At 37.2% G+C, this 21,264-nt stretch overlaps 1 protein-coding gene across 6 annotated transcripts in view; it reads left to right on the forward strand.

Moving 5' to 3' along the window:
* The window catches only part of npas3 (neuronal PAS domain protein 3), a 339,316-nt gene that overhangs the window by 209,215 nt on the left and 108,837 nt on the right, over positions 1 to 21,264 (forward strand). For all 6 annotated transcript variants that reach the window (XM_077238920.1, XM_077238922.1, XM_077238919.1 and 3 more), the window contains one exon: positions 9,763 to 9,852. In XM_077238920.1, the coding sequence (XP_077095035.1) occupies positions 9,763 to 9,852 (90 nt within the window). The remainder of the gene's footprint in view (positions 1 to 9,762; positions 9,853 to 21,264) is intronic.

Genomic DNA, 21,264 nt, shown 5'->3' on the forward strand with positions numbered 1-21,264 from the left:
AATGGATGCTTGTAGTAGGTCATTTGTAGTGAAGCGGGCTAATAAATATGCCATGTCGAGTACCTCCACAGACCCCCTCCCCCAACGCTAAGCCTCCATATGAAATGAGCAATCTAACAACGCTCTTATTTGAAAGAGGTCTCGCCGAGAGGTAGGATGAGTGATCTGAGCATCTCCCGTGCTCGTGCCTTCAATAAAGAAATCAATACCGTGCATCCATATTTGCACATTTCTACATGGCTTGTCAGCCTCAAAATTGACTTCAGTGAAAAAGATCACTCACGGCTCCCGTGGCAATTTAGAAGTTCTGATAAGATCTCTTTTAACACCTCTCATCTGTCTGTCTGTCTGTCTTTACCTCTCTCTCTCTCTCTCTCTCTCTCTCTCTCTCTCTCTCTCTCTCTCTCTCTCTCTCTCTCTCTCACACACACACACACACACACACACACACACACACACACACACACACACACACACACACACACACACACACACACATATGTAGACACTTTGGCTCTTTCTTACTGTCCATACCTGTATGTCACTTTTCCCATACAAGTCAGTTGCATCCGTTTTTAATGATCATAAGTTTTGGGTCACCCACAGTTTGAAGATAATGCTTATGCTTATTTTTTGAGCATAATTATTGGCAGCACTAATGTTTTGTTAGTATATTACCTATATTACATACGTGTGTGTGTGTGTGTGTGTGTGTGTGTGTGTGTGTGTGTGTGTGTGTGTGTGTGTGTGTGTGTGATTGAATGTATTAAGTAATACATTATACATTTAAATATATATATATATTAGTTTGTTTATATATTTATATATATATATATATATATATGTATATATATATAGATATAATATTAGTTTATATATATATATATATATATATATTCATACTATTTTTAAGAAAATGTTTATATTTTAATAGTACTGTAAAAAGAGGCTTGTGAGCTCCTAATAAGTATTAATATTATTTAATATTATTACATTTATTAATATTCTTTTTAAGAAAATGTTAATGTTTTAATAGTAAAATAATAATTTATATGCTAGTAATTGTTTTAGATTTCTGCTAACTTTTATCTAAATGGCTGCAAATGTATTTTTTATCTTATTTGGGCTATTGTATGTCGACCTTTTACCTACCTGTATATCGCTTTTCAGGCAAACACAACTTCTTTTTAACATACAGTATACGTGGCACCAGGTGAAAAAGTGTGCTCTGACTGAATGGCATTTTTATACTTTTTGAAATATTAATTTCTAATTAAAACTATTTATACCATGCCCTCCAACTTTTTGTTTTGACTTATGGTATTGTGGAGGGGTTAATTTACAGTCTTAATTTACATTGCATGTAGGAGTCCTGCAGCTCAATACCTGTGCGCGTGAGTCAACATGCCCAGGTTTGGCCGACCCCGTGAAGTCTTAACTGCAGTTGTAGTTCTCCATCATGGAGGCTTTTGGAGTTTGGAGGGGATGGAGGGATGTGACTGTGGAAGATGAACATGTGGCATCTCCCCCATCACCAGCTCCCCCACTCCTCTGTGCCTCTCTCTCTCTCTCTCTCTCTCTCTCTCTCTCTCTCTCTCTCTCTCTCTCTCTCTCTCTCTCTCTCTTCATTTTGTCCGACTTAATAGTTAATGATATGTTAATAGTCAATGAGGCTGGTCTCGCCTGGCGTCCGCTGCGTGTGTTAATGTGGACGTGCAGTGGCTCTGGCCAGGGTGCAGCGACTAGATTGATGTTTACCAGCTTGCGTGTCCTTCAGCTCACGTATATTTGTCCTTTGTTAGAGAAAACACAAGGCTACTGAGTTACAGACCGTGTTTACTGTTGTAGCACTGAAAGGCAGGAATGTTCGTGTTTGAGGGATTGTGGTATATAGTTGTACTATTTAACAATTGCTTATAGTTAAGCAAAGAATCATTTGAGGAGACACAAGCTTTCTAGCTTTATTTAAAGTAAACGGAACAAAACAGTATTGCCAATGCATGTAATTTCTGTAATGTTACATTTCTGTGGGAACTATGAGATTATTTTATCCATCAGGATGAGGAAAGGGTGTTTCAGAGACAGAAAAAAATATAAGATTTAAATGTTAAAATTGTTTTATTTCTTGGATTTGACATTTCTGAGTGAAATTTCTTTGGATATTCAACAAGAAAAACATGCTTGGTTAATAAAAAAATTTTCTGTGTTTGGCATTGGTTACGTCAACAGAGGACATGAGGCAGAAAAAGTATAAGATTTCAATTTTAAATGTATTTTTCCCCTTTCGGAATAATGTGCACAATAAGACAAACATTATGTAAATTAAAATAATAATAATAATAATAAAATATGTTGGCCTAATATGTATTACTTTTTATATATATATATATATATATATATATATATATATATATATATATATATATATATATTATAGGAACAAACTTATTGTAATGTAGAATAATTCAAACTGTTTTATCTTATACAATAAAGCCAGAAAGTTATTAAAAAAGTAAATTGGGTAAAATTTGATTTTGTGTTCACAAAATCTGAATAAAAAAAAACCCTGAAAAAAGATTTTCAGTGATGCAATGTTTTTTTCATTTAAATGATGATTCAATTAATTTAATGATGATGTATTAATACTGTCTCTTGTTAATGCTATTTGTGAATAACTAAAACCACAAGAAGCTTGAATTACACTTTTTAATTTCGTCTACATTTAATCTTAATCTAGATTCTATTGCTTTTGCTGCCTTAGATCAAGTGTGCAGATCCCAAACCGTTGCAGAGTTTCATTTCCCTTCTGTGAGACGCTTTCCTTCTCTCAGCACTTTAGACAACAGAGAGAGAGAGAGAGAGAGAGAGAGAGAGAGAGAAGCTGCTTGCAAGGCATGACTGCTTTAAACAAATGACAAAAAAGGCCCATCTTAATGTTACACTTTTCTCCCCCAGAAGTTTGTCTGGCTAGTGATTTATTGTGCACTTTACACAGTGGTTAGCCTGTAAACAGAGGCCGTTTATCATGGAGGGGAGCTAGGCGGAGGCAAGCAGTGTTCCTCAGAGACCTGGCCCACAGATGCCGTGCGTTTGAAGGAAGAGCAGTGGAGATGATTGCCGACTGGCTGGAGGTGACTGCTGCGTGGTCCTTCCTGACAGCCAGGAGGAGTCTCTCGCAGGTCCCGAAGTCCAAGAGAGACCCTCCACTGGGGAGGGGACGGTGGTCTCTCAGTGTATAGATGAACTGACAGGGATGGAGGAGAACGGAAGGCCAGTATTTGCGCTCTATAAACATGATGCACCGTTTGAGAGAATGGACTGAATTGATCATTTCACTGAATTTTTTTTTTACACAGACATTTTTCAGAGAGATGGGTGGATGGATAGATGGACAGGTAGGTAGACAGACAGACAGACAGACAAACAGCTAGGTAGACAGACAAGTAAACAGACAGGTAGACAGACATAAAGACAGACAGGTAGTTGGACAGACAGACAGGCAGATAGACAGACAGGTAGGTAGGTAGACAGACAGACAGACAGACAGACAGACAGACAGACAGGTAGGTAGGTAGGTAGGTAGGTAGATAGACAGAAAGACAGACAGACAGGTAGACAGACAGACAAACAGCTAGGTAGACAGACAAGTAAACAGACAGGTAGACAGACATACAGACAGACAGGTAGTTGGACAGACAGACAGGTAGGTAGATAGACAGAAAGACAGACAGGTAGGTAGACAGACAGACAGACAAACAAACAGCTAGGTAGATAGAAAAGTAAACAGACAGGTAGACAGACAAAAGACAGACAGGTAGTTAGACAGACAGGCATACAGACAGACAGGTTGGTGGACAGAAAGACAGACAGGTAAGTAAATAGACACACAAGCAGACAGGTTGGTAGACAGAAAGGCAGACAGTCAGGTAGGTAGATAGACAGAAAGAAAGACAGGTAGGTAGATAGGCAGACATACAGGCAGACAGGTTGGTAGACAGAAATACAGACAGACAGGCAGGTAGACAGACCGACAGGCAGAGAGGTAGGCAGACAGACAGGCAGGTAGGTAGGTAGGTAGATAGACAGAAAGACAGACAGGTAGGTAGACAGACCGACAGGTAGACAGACAGACAAACAACTAGGTAGACAGACAAGTAAACAGACAGGTAGACAGACATAAAGACAGACAGGTAGTTGGACAGACAGACAGGCAGACAGGTAGATAGACAGACAGACCGACAGGTAGATAGACAGACAGACAGGTAGGTAGATAGACAGAAAGACAGACAGGTAGGTAGACAGACAGGTAGACAGACAGACAGACAGACAGACAGACAGACAGACAGACAGACAAACAGCTAGGTAGATAGACAAGTAAACAGACAGGTAGACAGGTTGGTAGACAGGTAGGTAGATAGACAGACAGCAGACAGGTTGGTAGACAGAAAGACAGACAGGTGGGTAGATAGACAGAAAGACAGACAGGTAGGTAGATAGACAGAAAGACAGACAGGTAGGTAGATAGGCAGACAGGTTGATAGACAGAAAGACAGACAGACAGACAGACAGGTAGGTAGACAGAATGACAGACCGACAGGCAGAGAGGTAGGCAGACAGACAGACAGGCAGGTAGACAGACAGACAGACAGGTACATGGACAGACAGATAGATAGATATGTAGACAAACAGACAGGTAGACAGACAGACAGACAGGTACGTGGATAGACAGATAGATATGTAGGTAGACAAACAGGCAGGTTGGTTGGTAGACACAGACATAAAGACAGACAGGTAGTTGGACAGACAGTCAGGTAGGTAGGTAGACAGACAGAGAGGTAGATAGACAGACAGACAGGTACGTGGACAGACAGATAGATCAGCATATTAGAATGATGTGACACTGAAAACTGTGAGTTTTCATGTGAGTAATTATGCTGAAAATTCAGCTTTGACATCACAGGAATGAATTACAGTTTAAATATAATAAAATAGAAAACAGTTATTTAAAAATGTAATCATATTTCACAACATTAGATACTTTTGAATGGGTGTATACAATGCAACAATGTGAACTCTATATCAGTAGTTTTCACATGCAAAGAGGCTAGCAAGGCATAACAAATGCAACAAAGATGTTTGTCTTGAGCATATTTACATAGAACAACAATTAAAAAATAGCTCAGATGGAATATAAGAGCGCATTCTGTGTGAATGGCCCCTGAGGGTCAGAGTGAGGGCGAAAACATGGTCAGCTAAGGCTAATTTACAACCAGTTTGGTGCAAGGAACCTTGACTGATATTATAAGTGGACTTCAGGGGAAAAATTAAATGCTAAATATGTAGAATATAGTCCCTTGAAGCCCCTTTTTTGTTGCTGTTAGGAAGGTAAATAAGCATGCGTGTTAGCTTAGCATTTATGTTAACGCATCTATATTGGCATATTAGCATTTCAAATGTAAAGTGCCATATAATGGGACAGTATTAGCATTAGTGCAATACAATGTAATGTAATGTAGTGTAATGTAAAGCGCAAGTCTAACACATCACCTCCAGCAGATGCGTGCTCAGGGAGGAAGTGATGCGCTAGCGGGCCGCCGTGGGACGTGCTGTTGTCAGCTGCATATCAGCACGCTGTAAATAGCCCGAGGCTGCTCTGTTTTATCGGCGAGCAGAGACCGCACGCTCTCTCGCCAGCTGCCAATGCTGCTTTAAACTCAGAAATAAACGAGAGAAGGGATGCTTTCCCACCCCGTCTGTGTAAACCTGATTTTCATAAAAAGGTGATCAGATCAGTTGTGACATTGTGCACAATACCTTGTTTTTTTCTCTGCATTCCTTTCTGCCATTTTCTCGCCCGGGGTGCATCACCCTACGGATTATCTGAGGCAGCGGGGGACAATATGTAATTAACCCATGTGACCTCAATGCCTTAATTCTTGACTGTTGGAGACCAAACAGCTGCACTTCCAGCGGTGATATCTGCTTCCTTTAGTCCAAAATCCCTAATAACCCAACACGACCACTCTTTTCTTATGTATGACTTTTATTGATATGGATCAGGCTTTGTTTTGCAGAATATTTTTGTATTGGTCATGGCGTCTGTGATAATTAGCAGTCCTTACTAGACATTGTATTGCATATTAAATACTGGCTTCATCCTGTATTGTTTGTACTACAACATGAATGATGGTTCAAATGTGATTGATATCTGAAATTGTGGTTTAAATGTGTGTTTATAATGATAAAACGGGCAGAAATCAAAATTCCACTGAGGAAAATTAGCCATATCTAGGAGACTAGAATAACATACTGTACACTGGAAGAAATCTCAGCTCATTACATTTAGATTCTTTTCTTTACCTACTTTGACAATATTAAATAACTTTTTTAATTTTGTCAGTTCATATTTATTGGACAAATCGATATTATGCAGTATGAGTAAATAAAGTTTATTTATAGAAATTATGTTGTTTTTTTACAGTGTAGAGATTTAGACTAGTAAGCAACCATCCAGAACACCCTAGAAACCACAGATGTATGCTAGAAACCAGTTTCAGGGAAGATCATTTGAAACTGTGTCTTGCTTAAAGAAGCTACAATACAGTAAAGTTATTGTTTTTTTACTTGGTAAGTGGCTAACAATAATACCTTGTTCATTTTCCAACCTATAGGCAAATTGGAAAAACATGCCTATATATACCTACATTTTTGTAAAACTCCAAAAACGTACCTAAACATACTACTGCAGTTTCCAGTTGAAATGAACACGAGTGACCGTAAAGCACAAACAACTTTTGTTCCCTTTCACACAAATGATGATTACAGAGGCATATTATTGATTAATAAAGACTTATTTTCATGCGGTTCCTTGCACAAAACCATCTTATGACCTCAAAACACTTTTAGTGCATGATTTGTAAAATATTACAGTTTGACGTTTATATATATAAAAAAGCTCCATATGTATGGAAATTGCTGGTGTTTCTGATGTCACAAACTATCTTGTAACCAATCACATCAATGAGTGTATCTCTGAGCTGTTTTGTGTGAGTGGAGGCGGGACTAATTTGCATATTCATAGAACGTATACTAAATGAGGCAAGAGTGTAGAGTTACATTCAAGGTTTTTTAAAATATTTGATAGAATTATTGACTACAGGGGGGACATTAACACGATTGGTTATTTTAGGTGAAGGGTTAAGTGTAGGTGGTAAGTTATTTTCAAACACAATATAGCATTCCGCTTTTAGCGCCATTCACCGGACATTTAATTTCTGACCCGCCGCAAAACGTACAACCCACATATTAAAACGTTGCCAAATTCACATTCATCTGTTAAAGGTAATCCTGAACACGCTTTTAGCACTTTTAGCAACTTTCACTTTGAAAGTTCCATGAAACGTGCAAGAAGCAACATGATATCATTTTCACAGGCATGTTTTTACAATAAGGGTGGGTTGCTATTTTCAGTGAGAAAGCAGAAGCAGACGGCAAAACGGTGGTGGTACTGAACACAGAACGGCTTGCCTAGCTGTGCCAGCAGTTTACACCATGCTAAATAAAAAGTGATTTAGCAGCTGCAGTGTGTCATTGACCAAACAGAGGTGATTTTGTTCACAATCAAGCACTTCAGCTTTCATATGGTTTTGTGTTTGCGGTGACATTTTTCTGTTCTTCATGCTGCTACCTTGTGCATTGAAAAAAATCTTTTCTCCAGAATGTGAGAAATGAATTCCATTTTTAGTTAACATGCTGGTTGAATACACTATTTATAGTAATTGCCACTGCGATGCACTATTTTGTTTTTCCCCTTAAACATTTAAGCACAAATCCTGCCCACTGCACATTCTAAAGATTTCATTGGTCAATCACAATGCTGATTGCCAACATAACGCTGAAACAAATAAACCCAATAACCTAAACCCTAACCCTAAAGCCGCAATGAAACGTAACAAAGTATCATCCACACAAGACGCTAATACAAATTCATCACTTAAACAACCTATCTAATAACCAACTTTTTACTTAAAATGAAATACTTTTAAAATCCAGAGGCAACTTATTCCACTCTTGAGTCCCTAAGTATTCAAAAGATCTACGACCATATAGTTTTAAAAAGATATCCATAAGACTTTGCCTAGTATTATAACCAGTGGTTAAAGTGGGATTTGTTAGATGGGGGAACCGTCAAATTTTGTGTAGGTGCAACAGGGAAAAATGACTCACCGTGGGACAACATATTGAGTATCGTGGTATAGCAATACTTTTTGAGACAAGAGTGTCACTGTGGCACCATCACAATACTTATTTACTTGATATTTTAATGGTTTTTATTTTGGTCCATCAACACTGATATGATGACAATACTATGTTAAAATTGCTGAACACTGGGCCAAAAATTGAGTCCTGGCACTGTAGCCACATCTCATCTTAATCCTTCTTTTTCTCTCAGTCTACTTATCCTGCCGTATTTCTTCCCCTCCTAAAGCTAAACTTTGACTGTTAGTCTTTTCATTTTGTCTGTGTCAGTGAAGAAAGTAAACATAGGCTCAACTGATTTTATGAATCATTTTCTTAGATAAATTTATTTACTCAAGGCTACCAGATCAGCATTGCCAATAGGAACCTTCTACAAGGTTTGGAATTTGAAAAGTAATTTTAAATAATACAAAATATAAGCTACGTTAAACTCAGTTATTGGAATTGGAAGACGTTCCCTTAGGGAACGAATATTTTGAACGAATATTTAATGTCAATAATGGTTACGTTAAAACTAATCCTGCTATTGATATCTTTGTAAGACTGCCGACCCTATAGAACAGTGGCAAGGGAAAACAAATGTCGAATCTAAAACTAACTTTACCACGCTCAACCACCGTGAGTGCATTTCACGCAATTATAATCACTCGCGTTCGATCTTGGCACCAACGAGATTCGTTGAGATTAATTAATCTATTTATTTATTAATTTATCTGAGGTGCCGGAACCGTTCCGGTCCACTTTAACCCCTGATTATAACAATGTTTCTCACTTAGCCTAGAGAAATACTGTTTGTATTAAAATACGTAGGAGCTCTTTCATTGATTATCTTGTGTTTTCTATAGGTAACCAGTCAAGATGTCTAAAATGTGATGCATAAAATGTGTAAAAGTACTACAACCTAAAACTAAACATCAATTTATTTTAAGATTTCTGTAACTTATCCAATCATACAGTCATGAGACAGATCAGACATCCAAGAAATGCATGTATATTCAACATGACATTGCACTAAACATGGTTTATCCAGAAAACTAACACAGTATATAGCAAGAAATGTAGCAATATTTTCACCACTTAAATCATTGTCAAGGACACATCCAAGATAATAGTTGTTTGATATTACACAATCCACTACCTTGATAGACGCAGGTCGCTGCGTGATTGAGTTAACCAACTCAAACGAATCTGGAAATACAGAAAAACAATTCTGATTTGTCCAAAAAAAACACCTTTATTCGTATGAACGAGTCGTTTTTTTCTTAATATTTATGTATTGCTCACACCATCCCTTAGAGTTGAGGCGTGTGTGACCCGGAGCTGTTAATTGACGTTGTAATTGTTGCTCTTTAATGATCTGTCAGTCGTTTCCACATGGGATGCAGTTCTGTTTGCAATTCTGGGCTTGATGGCTTCTCTCTCTTTGCTGTGAGAAATAAGCTATTTGTGAGACTCTCGCCTGACTTGTTTCTTCTCTTTTCTCTCTTTCTGTTTCCTCCACAGTCCCTGGATGGATTTGTATTTGCACTAAACAAGGAGGGGAGGTTTTTGTACATCTCAGAGACAGTGTCCATATACCTGGGGCTTTCACAGGTGAGTGCACTTGAGATTTTCACTCTCCCATCTCTTGTCGTCCATCGGTGCGGAAGAGAATCTGGACAAATTAGAGTTAGATAAACTCCTGCGGTTGTGTTAGCTGCTGTTTAATTCGCGGCGTTCATCACTGCATATTTTAAGTGCCAGAGAGATGTTCTCATTGGAATGCTTGCGTGTTCCCCGCTCCTGTTGGCTCGAGTCAGGGCCTTTCAATAAACAGACAGATCGGTGAGGTCAGACAGAGAGAAAGTGACCTTCAGAACTCTTGCGGTCCTGTCTAGCTGAGCTTCATCTCGAGTGCTAGCAGGCTTCAATCAAACCAGACACGGCTGCACAACAGGCTTCTGTTCACTCGTGGTTCAAAAATCCACACAAATCATCAGAATCATCTCTTGCTGTCCTTGTATGAGGGATCTAAACCGCACAGGTGCCTTCAAGATGCTCACTGTACCGGTGACTGTAACAGTTTTCAGCATTTTAACTCATTTCCTTCTGTCAGAGATTGGGAATAATTTGGGCTGTGTTCAGGATGACAGAATACTACCGCCGATTAAAAAAAAAAAAATGATATGCATCTTATATACAGTACACAGTATGTAAGGGCCCAAAATGTGCAAAAAGAGTACACTGCATGGAGTACAGTATCCCACAATAGAATGCACTCCATTTGACCTAGCATTTCTAGTTTGGAAAATGTACCAGAGGTGATACCGATCTCGATTTTTAATCTTAGTCACTTAAAAAAAAAAAAAAATGGGGATTCAATTGAAAATTGAAACGTATAGAATTTTTACAAAAAAAATTTCAAGTCAGATTGACTGAGGGTTAATAACAGAACAGTTATTGTAAGGGTAGGTTTATCACAGAGTTTGTATCGTACTATGTCTAATCTTTGAACAGCATTATGGTACAAATGACAACAGCTTTCTTGCTTTGGTGGGAACTGATGGAATGGCAGTTTTTTTCGGTTTTTACACTCTGTTTGACCTAAAACACTGTATTCATAGTCATCCAGTTTTGAAATGTTGACTATAAACATAGTCATAGACTACATAAACATAGACTACACAGAGGTTTTTCAGATTTTCTGTCCTGGTGTCTGCATATTTACTATTCTTTGTAGATTTTACCCACTGCCTGCAATGCACTGGATCTTTCACAGGAAACCGAAAGTAACTCACTCCCGCTAAACGTTTACTCTTTGAGTTCTTGCACCTGGGAATCATAAAAGTCGGCACCATTATGACTAAAAGTTTGCTAAGAAGTATTTCCTACTAAAGAAAGGCGGTAATTCGGTAAACTTCTATTTAAAAAAAGAAAAGAAAAATAAATTATATTATATATAGTGTGCAAGGTCTTACGAGTACCTGGATGACCTGGGTTCAAAATATGTAGTATACAATCACAGAACATTGGATGAAATACTGTATACCACAGTGCACTCAAATCGACCTTCTTGGAAAATGAACACAACTTCAATTTTTAATCTCCTACACAGAAATGTATTTTTTTTTCAAGGTGATAATTGGACTCCTATTTGATCATTGATCAAAACTGTTTTATATACTTAAATGATTTATGTAGTTTACTGTATAAATTGACATAACTACTATATATATATATATATATATATATATATATATATATATATATCCTGTATAAAAAAATAAGCTGTAATAAAACTGCATGCAATGTACTCGACTTTAACTTTCATTTCTAGTCTGACGGATGAACCAGAGATGATACTTGACTTTTTTTTTCAGAGGCTGAAAAGAAATATCTTTTAATAAAAATTCGATTCAATGTAAATTAATCATATGCATTTCCGAGATGATTAAATGCTTTGCATACTTTTAAAGAAAGCAGTATGTATGCTTTTTTATTTTTATTTTTTTATTATATGCATTTGTCATGACAGGTCAGGCAAAATGAAGAGAATGGGATGTTTATTAATAAAAATAAGAAGATAATATATAAGAAGAAGATATTCCAAATCAGCAGAAATCACAGGAGGAAACACTTGACAATAAATAGAAACATAAGACAAAGAACTGAACAAAGGGCCTTAAATATGCACAGGATTATAAGAACTAAACTAGAAACAGGTGGACAACATAATCAGTTACCATAGGAGCAAACTAGTGACTATGGCTGTGTACGAAATCATCCATCTAGCTAAATCATCCATCCATTTTTCAAACCGTTGGTCCAATGTGGCTACAGCGCAATTTCTTACAGGTATAAATTCCTTTTTACTTGATTATAAAATTCTTTAATTCAGGTTTATACATGCTAGTTTCCATGACGGATTATTATTAAACAGCAAGCAAAAACTATGCAAAAGCGGCAGCCCTTCCAGCGCACTCAGTGTCCGAATTCACTCACTCGTTTTCATTCACTCCTTCAAGTGAACTATATTATATTATAGTAATGTAGGGAATTGTGAATGAGGGTATAGGGGTCGATTTTGAACACAGCCTAGAACAGAGGAAACCAGCAGGAAACACAATAATAAAATACAAACTAAGAGTCCATCAAAACCAAACTGAAACCAAAACTGAGCATGGCAGCATGGAATACACAAATTAAAAATAGCAGGCATAAAGTAAATATTATGTAGTGCGTTATGATTCCATTTCGAACATATGCTTTCAATCAAGTTCAAGTGCTTGAACTTGATTGCTTTCAATGAAGTTCAAGTGTAGCTATGACCTGTCAGATTTAGACATTGTAAATATTGAGTCTTCTAAATTATAAAAGCAACAGTGGCTGCAAAAGAATATTAAAATATTCTGCTAGATAGAGGGATTGAGATATGAATTAAGAAGAGAAGTCTAAAGCCAACTCGAAATTAATTCAGAATTAATTGATTGATGATTTTTATCAAATAATTGATTAATTCTCAAAATCCTGGCTTTTGGAATTTGGCTTGTCATTTTCTGTGGTATTATCTTTAGGTTGGCCTGCTGATAAAGTGCTTGTAAAGTCTTTAGTCTAAGTAGGTTTTATTATCTTACATGGTTAAGCTTATCCCATAACTCTCCTGATCTTAATTGCTAAACCTTTTTCTTCGTTAATCTGTCCTAGAGGCCACAAATTTATAAGGTGTAGTTCATTATTTTCATGGTTAATTGGATGAGCAATTTGTGAGCTTTTCTGCGTTGACAGTTATATGCATTTGTGTGCTGTGTTTTATCTAAAATAGACTAATATATGATTTTCATATATATTCTAGGTTTATAATTTTACTTTGGCGCTCTGCGTAGTTAATTAACATTTGTTCAAAATCAAATTAGATTTTGGTGCTTAGTTAATGTACATCTCCAGCCATGCAAGTAATCACCAGGATAGCTTATCTTTTTTTTATAAATGTCTGTTAGATAACTAAACTTTGGGTTATACAGAGAATATGAATTTATACTGCATTCAGGATGGTAAACTCTGCTAAAATCTGTCTTCCATCTCTTTTAATGTGCTTTTGTTTTAATGTGCTCCTGCATCTTTTTGTTACATTGTTTTTTTAATCTGTAAATAACAATCACAGTAGCATAAATATAATGTAGTTAGAACAGCCTTAATGGAGTGGTACTATCAGTCATGTTTAACACTTCTCCTTGAACTTTTTTTAATCTAGCATAATGGTTTATAACAGCCGTTTAACCCTGCATTTTGTAATCCTGTAAGTTACAGCTCTGCATTGCGATGGTAAGAGCCAATAGATCTCTTCAGACCGCTCTGTGCGAGCTCTGATTTCCTAAGAGCTAATGATGAAGGTTATTAAAGATTCAGGGCTTGAACCATACTGCGGCCATTACACTAGGCACAGTCGATAGCATGACCTTTTAGCACCGCGGCTCAATCATACGAGCGCTCAGCTGCTCAAATCCAAGCTCTGCTCTCAGACAGATACTGCGGCCTCGCAGGGCACTAGAGGAGCACTAATCTCTAAATCGAGCTCTTCCTCAATCCCTTTGAAAGTAGATAGGAAGCATCCAGTCATGGAGTTCACTGTCCCCGTAATGACATCAGCTGGACCTTACTGTGATTCCAAGCCAGCTGCACAATAGTCTTTGACGGTGTGATTTATGGCATGTTTTGTAAAACGGTTAAATCTCTCCGGATTGGGTTTGATCGTAGGTTACACATGTTGGGTGCAGGCAGTTTACTTAAAGCTCTGGTTAGGTTACAGCAATACAGGTTGCATCTCATACAGAGGAGAAATAACTTTTTGAATACAATAAATCTCCCAAATCATATATATATATATATATATATATATATATATATATATATATATATATATATATAATTGGTTTAGGGCTCCAGACTGCTACCAAATGGTCACATTTTAGAGCCTTTTTTCCTGCCGGTGTGACTACATTTTGTTAGAGGTCGCACTGGTGCCACCACCGAGTTGCCCAACTGATAAGAGCTACTTTTTATGTTGCATATGAGAAATATCAAACGAAACGAAAGTAAAACGAAACAACGCTACTCGTTTGAGCTGCTCAACCTGGACCCAGACAGCACCAGCGAGAGCTCAGAACAGGTTTACTCGTGAGCCAATCTGAAACACATGACACCATTAGTACACAACACTGGGAGATCCAATGAGAAAGCGTTTGAATTCACTGCTGCATTAATAATATTGCTGCGAGATCTCGTGGAAAGCATTCAAATTCAGTGCAGAATACTCAAAACAGCGCTGACATGGAAACCAGGAGAAACATTGTGCTATGAACAAAGTTATAGAGGGCTCTATAACCAACATTCACCATGGATTTAATATAGTCACACTAACTGTAACCATGGTATTGTGGCAGAAACAGTCGAATGTTTGCAAAGTTGCTTATAGTTAGTAGGATGTCTAAAGCGGACAATCGAAATAAAGTTGTACATTATTATTAATATTATTATATAGATATTTCATATTAACCAATAGTGTCATAATCTACTTTTCACAAAGCAATCAAATTGGAATAGAAATTATCAAATACTGTCCTACATTATTTCTTACTGAATATTCTGTTTGACTTGAATGCAAACACCATTTCATGTCAATTTTAGCAGCAAGTTTATATATATTAGATTGTGCTTTTGCATGACTTTTTATTCACATTCTCTCTGTCCATCCGTCCCCTCCTCTCTGCTCTCCTCAGGTCAGCGAGCGGAGGATGTGAAATTGCTTTTCCCTCCATGGCCATTGACCACCTTGTGTTAGATTAATGTGTGCAGACCGGAGAAGCCAGCAGATTTTTACAGCGAGTGCGAGCTTCTCTTCTTGTATGGCCGACATTACAATGATGCTAAACAATGGCTCCACCTGCCCTCGGCTCTTTGATAATACAGTTAATGTGCCCAAGCTGAAGCGTACGGACGTGTTTTCACTCTCTTATCTCGATGGTCTTTGACTCGTCTCTCAGATTCGGCTGATAACAAGGTTTTTGCGTTTGACAGTAAAAGTAACAGCCCTTTTCATCCGCATCCGTATTATTCCGTTCAACAGATGGCCGTTTATCCATTTTTGCTGCACTAATAGCTGTTATCATTTAACTTCTGTATGTAAATAGGCATATGTTGCCAAATTTTTCACTTGCCTGAGTTTTTCATCCCTCTCTGCTTGGTTTCTGCACCAGGTGATTAGTTCATCTCCAATAATTAATATGTGATGGATTGCACAGCCATCTTTCCCAGATTAATGGCCAGGTTTGTCTTTACGGTCGACGCAAATTGAGAGGCAGCGATATCATCACGCCACTTGGGATTTTCTTATTGAGTTTTCGAGGTGGTCGCGAAGGAAAGCTGCTTTTGAAAAGGACCTTGTCGCCGGGTCAAGCGCATTCCCCGTCATTTCGTGTGCCGCTGACACGGCACGCGGGCAGCTGTCTGTTTTGTAATTGAGATGTGTATGTTTGCTTTGGTGTAACAGATGGCACCGTGTGCTTACGCTGATAGCTAGGAAAATAATAATTGCATTATTCCGGCCAAAAGAATATTAGCTTCTGGAATTTGGCCATTTGCAGCAGGCACCCCTGCCAGTACAGCATATGCACTTGCATGGACTAGATATCCAAGGAAATTGATACATCTGGAATAAAGCGACCATCTGAGGTCTCATCTGCCTCGTAGGATTTCGATTTATCTGCGTTCCTGCTCCATAACCGCCAGCTTAGCTGTCGTACAGTACGCACAGTGACATCCGAATGCCTTGTGTAATCTACCATATGGTAGAGGAATTTGCTGTTCTACGTTTGGCAATAGTGATGGATCTGGAATGCCTCCAGGAATGTGTACTGCCTTTTCCCGTTGTGGGCGTCTTTTTCATAAATGAACCAGTCGGCTTTAGACCTTGCTGCCCCGTCTCTATTCAGGTTGTGCGGGGAAAGGCGGTGCTGGGATTGAATGTAGACATCTGCTGTGCTGTAGGTGACAGGGGAGCGCGTCACATTCCCATACGTCCTGCCCTCCTCTCCATCCCTCAGACACCCATGTGCTCCACTCCGGCCAGGTAGACTTGAGGGATATCGAATCTATTAGCATAAACGTCTGGCCGAATGTCTGATCACATCTTTGTGAGTCAGTTGCCTTCAGACCATCCTTTATCTCGATTTCTACTCTCTCACTTGTTCACACCCCCCTGTGTCTTTAACATTTATCCTCTGAAGTGATGCCTTTGAACGTTTTTGGCATGGCTAGTGAAGGTGACGGGGTGAATCTCCGTCAAGAAGATGTCTGGGTCATATTTCACCCCACAGATTAAGGAAAGACATTGTAATAAATTATGATCTGATTTATCTGATTTAAAAAAAAAACCATACACACACATAAAATATATAAGCAGCACAACAGCAAATCAGCATATTAGACTGATTTCTGAAGGATTATGTGATGCTGAAGACTGGAGTAATTATGCTGAAAGTACAGCTTTGCATCACAGAAATAAATTACATTTTAAAATATATTCTAATGGAAAATTCAAATAGAAGAGCTATTTTAGTTTGATATATATAATAGACCATGAATTATAAATCCTAGATCATAGTCCAATGACACTGATATATATATATATATATATATATATATATATATATATATATATATATATATATATAATCTGCATAGTTTTTTTTTAACAATGAATGATTATGTATAATAGTTATGTTTTGAAATTAATAATAGTATTATATATATATATATATATATATATATATATATATATATATATATATATATTATAATTATTTACTGTTTATAATAATACAGATCAGAGTACTGTATACAGCGACCAACCAAATTTCAGAATAACCAGCTTAGCCCTGTACAATGAAACAATGGAGAATATTTTCACTGGCTTTTAGAACAGCCCATCAAGGTAGACTCGGAAATATTACTAAATGGATAATAAGTATTCTTTTATTTATGATGCTGTGGCTGCCGAGGGTCAGCATTTGCATGTGAGCCTGTGGCAGTGCGGCGAGAGACAGGGGCAGAGGAAGGTCATGTTTAATTGAGCCACCCGCGATCCACAGCGCTCCCAGAACTGCCCCTCCTGTTCCCGCTCTCACCCTGAGCTCAGAGACAGTCATGGAGGAGCTGTCATATCCCATCATGCCCCTCTAGAACAATTAAGCTTTATGTGCTGGCTGTGGTACTCTCCTTTGAAGCCTGGTTTGTTGTTTTTAAATAGTATAGATTGAGATATGAAAAGGAAAAGATGATCTTTAATTAGCTCTTCTGGTAGGGCTTTAACTTCTTGAATGAAATAGAAGCATCCACTAACCTACCACTAAGCCATATCGGTCACTATTCACATTGAGGTGTTCATAATCCACTTGAATTGCATAAATTGCATAATGCATAATTGCATAATTATTCATAATTGCATAATGAACATATATATATATATATAGACTGAACCACAAAACCAGTCACATGGGTCAATTTCTTATATTGAGATATATGGATCATATGAAAGCTGTATGGTTGAGGTCAAAATTGAAGTATGGTTTGTTAGGATAGGACAATATTTGTCCGAGATACAGCTATTTGAACATCTGGAATCTGAGGGTGCACAAACATTGGAACATTGAGAAAATCGCCTTTAAAATTGTCCATTTATGTTCGCGTTTGTGCTGCATTCACTCACAAAAATAAATGTTTTATATATTTACGGTAGGAAATTAAAAAAATATCTTCATGGAACATGATCTTTACTTAATATCCTAATGATTTTTGGCATAAAAGAAAAATCAATAATTTTGACCCATACAATGTATTGTTGGCTATTGCCAGAAATATACTCGTGCTACTTGTGACTGGTTTTGTGATCCAGGGTCACATATATATATATATATATATATATATATATATATATATATATATATATATATATATATATATATATATATATATGTGTGTATATATGTGTGTATATATGTATGTATATGTATATATACTGTATGTGTGTGTTTGTATGTGTGTGTATGTGTGTGTATATATTAGTTATATCACCCAACCTTGCTATATATAGGCCTATTTTTATAGACCGTTTGTAAATGCACTTAGTTTTATATTTTATTGTATTATTACTATTGTAATTTATTAATTGACAAATAGTGCATTAACTAATGTTAACAAGATTTTAATAAAATATTAGTAAATATTGAAATTAACATTAACAAAGATTAATAAATGCTGTATATGTGCAGTTCATTATTAACTAATGTTAACTAATGAACCTTATTGTAATCTAATATTTAGATATTATTCTAATATTTAGATGGTTTGTATGCTATTCTTATTCAAAGGTTTTTATCTCCGCCATTGAATAACCGGCCACACATGTCGCCCACATGGGACTGGCAAAAAACAGACGGGTGGAAGCATTTCCCTGCTCATACAAGGAACGTGGCTTAAAAACATTATTAATTCGCAACATTTAAATTGATAAGTGCTTCGAGCCAAAGACTACAAGGGCACTTTGAAAAGCAAATAGCGACCTAGTGAAGAAATTGATTTTTCCTGCTGAAAATGACTGCATGATGCATCATTTGACTGCACTGCGTCCGAGTGCTTGACAGAGATAATCTCAGCAATCCCACAGGTGACCTTATCGTTCTCGGCAGGGCAGGCTCCTCCGCGTGCCTGTCTTTGTGCATGTCAAGGTTTCCTGGGCGGCGTCCTTTGGGGAACCAAAGTTAGACCTTCTCCATCTTGATGTCAAGCTGGAAACATTATGGAAAAGAGGAAGAATCAGCGGTAATCTCAAAGTCAACAAAGCCCATTAATAATTAGATGACTGAAAAATTAGAGGTGCTGCAGATAGTCTGGCACACCAATTGTCGAACAATAGACGCTGTTTTGTGCTTAAGTGACTAGACTGCAAGGAGGGATGGAGAGAAACAGAAAGAGAAGAGAGTTTATGAAAGCGGACACACAGAGCCTGCAGGAGTGGGAGTGTTTTAACAGATGGTTTGGCGGCACATTGTCAAGGTCAGGGAACTTTAGAAGGTTTTTTCCTTGCCCTTTGTTTTAGATCCTTTTGTCTTTATAGATGTTTGCACCTTAGACAGTCATTGGATGTATCTATTCGACAGAACTTAAAAAAAATTTAAATTCTGTCATTTTCCTCCCCTCATGTCTTTAACTCTTTCCCTGCCAGCGTTTTTTTTTTTAAGTTGCCAGTCACCGCAAACATTTTTGATCATTTTCACAAAATTCATGACCCCTGAATGCAATATATTAAATGAAAGAACAGACCCTCTGCTTTAAAAAAAAAAAAAAAACACCTTTTTTTAATCTAGATTAATGCATTCTTTTTTTTATCAACATTTGAATGTGGGTGTTTCATTAAAAAGCGACATTTTGAGAAAAAAGCTGAGAAAACCGTGTTTTTGTCAAAAACTACATTCAGATGGGATTCAGAACGATGATCAAAACACAGGAGGAGTAGATCGAGTCCATCAACACCCTTAAAGTTCCACAGTCCTGTACCTCGTCCTGCGTCGACATTTCATTCAGTAATATTAGGCAGTTTTGATATACCGGTATATGCTGTTTAATGTTGATGATCACGTTATTTTACATTTGCATATGATTACATATGCATTCGCTTGTTTCTGATTCTTCTTCTTTGTCTTTTGATCACGAGATTTAGTACTCTTTCAGAAGATGTGTCATAGCGCCACCTACAGTATAACATTGAAAACACAGAAAGCCAGACAATTCCGTCAATGGCAGGGAAATAGCAAAAAATGTAGTTTATGTGTTATCTACAATGCTCTTTTCCTTACTGTGAAAGTGAATGGTGACCAAAGATGTTCTCTTTCATATGCATGGGGAAATAAGAGCAACTTGGACATTTTGCTGAACATTTCCTTTTGGGTTTCATGGAAGCAAGAAAGTCAAGTAAATGAGAGAGACATTTGAGGAAATGTCATTTTGAGTGCATTCTATTCAATCCACATATAAACCTGCACACACACATACAAAAAAAAATATTTACAGGCCTCAGAAAATTTGCAATGTGATATTCTAGTTGAGACACAATAAAGCTGCATTTGCAACCCATTTTACTTATGTAACGTGTCATATTTGTGACTAAAGGAGGATATCCAACCACTCCATTCATTTTACCCATTAAAATAAATTGGGTCATTAAAAGTGGGCGTTCCTCGGATGGGCACAGCTGCTGGTTTTTATTGGACAGGTGATTGTAGGGTCTGAAAAGCGCTTAGTGACATCAGCTGAACAGGCAAGTCCTTTAAGAGGCGAAGCAAGATCTATAACCTTAGTGAAAGATTATAGTTCACTGATGAGTTTAGTTAAAAATGTTTTCATTTTGTAGTACCAATTTTTGACTTTTCTGCTCTAAAAAAGGCATGATATTTTATTCAAAGCTTTTTAAAAATTACATTAAATATGTTTTAATGAATCAAAGCTGCTATTGTATTTACTATTAATATGCTTTACCTTCTACTTGTTGTTTCCCACTTTCCATTTGAATAGTATAAGCTCTAACAAAACAATAGAATGTAAATTATTATGAAACTAAAACCATATATCAGCATTTGTTGAGTACCTTATGAAAGAAATTTGATTATATATTCTCTTTAAAAAAATTCAAATAATGAAACATGACGTAACTGTTCTGGCTAAATGCTAATGGCACAGTAGATGTGCGTATGATCAAATGTTTGCTGTTTCTTTACTCACAAAGCTCAGCTGCATTGAATTAAAATTCATGTTTCAATAGTACAGGTAAACATATCAGTGTCCTTGGAAAAAAGTGTCATACTTTGATCTTCTTTTTCACTTGTGGTCTTAGGGCCCTATCTTGCACCCAGCGCAATTGACTTTGTACGCCGACGCATGTTTCATTCCTATTTTGCACCCGACGCACGTCGGTAA

The sequence above is a fragment of the Siphateles boraxobius genome, unplaced genomic scaffold (genome assembly GCF_051911475.1).
Source record: "Siphateles boraxobius isolate OS27281-9 unplaced genomic scaffold, OSU_SipBor_1 22, whole genome shotgun sequence".
NCBI classification, from domain to species: domain Eukaryota; kingdom Metazoa; phylum Chordata; class Actinopteri; order Cypriniformes; family Leuciscidae; genus Siphateles; species Siphateles boraxobius.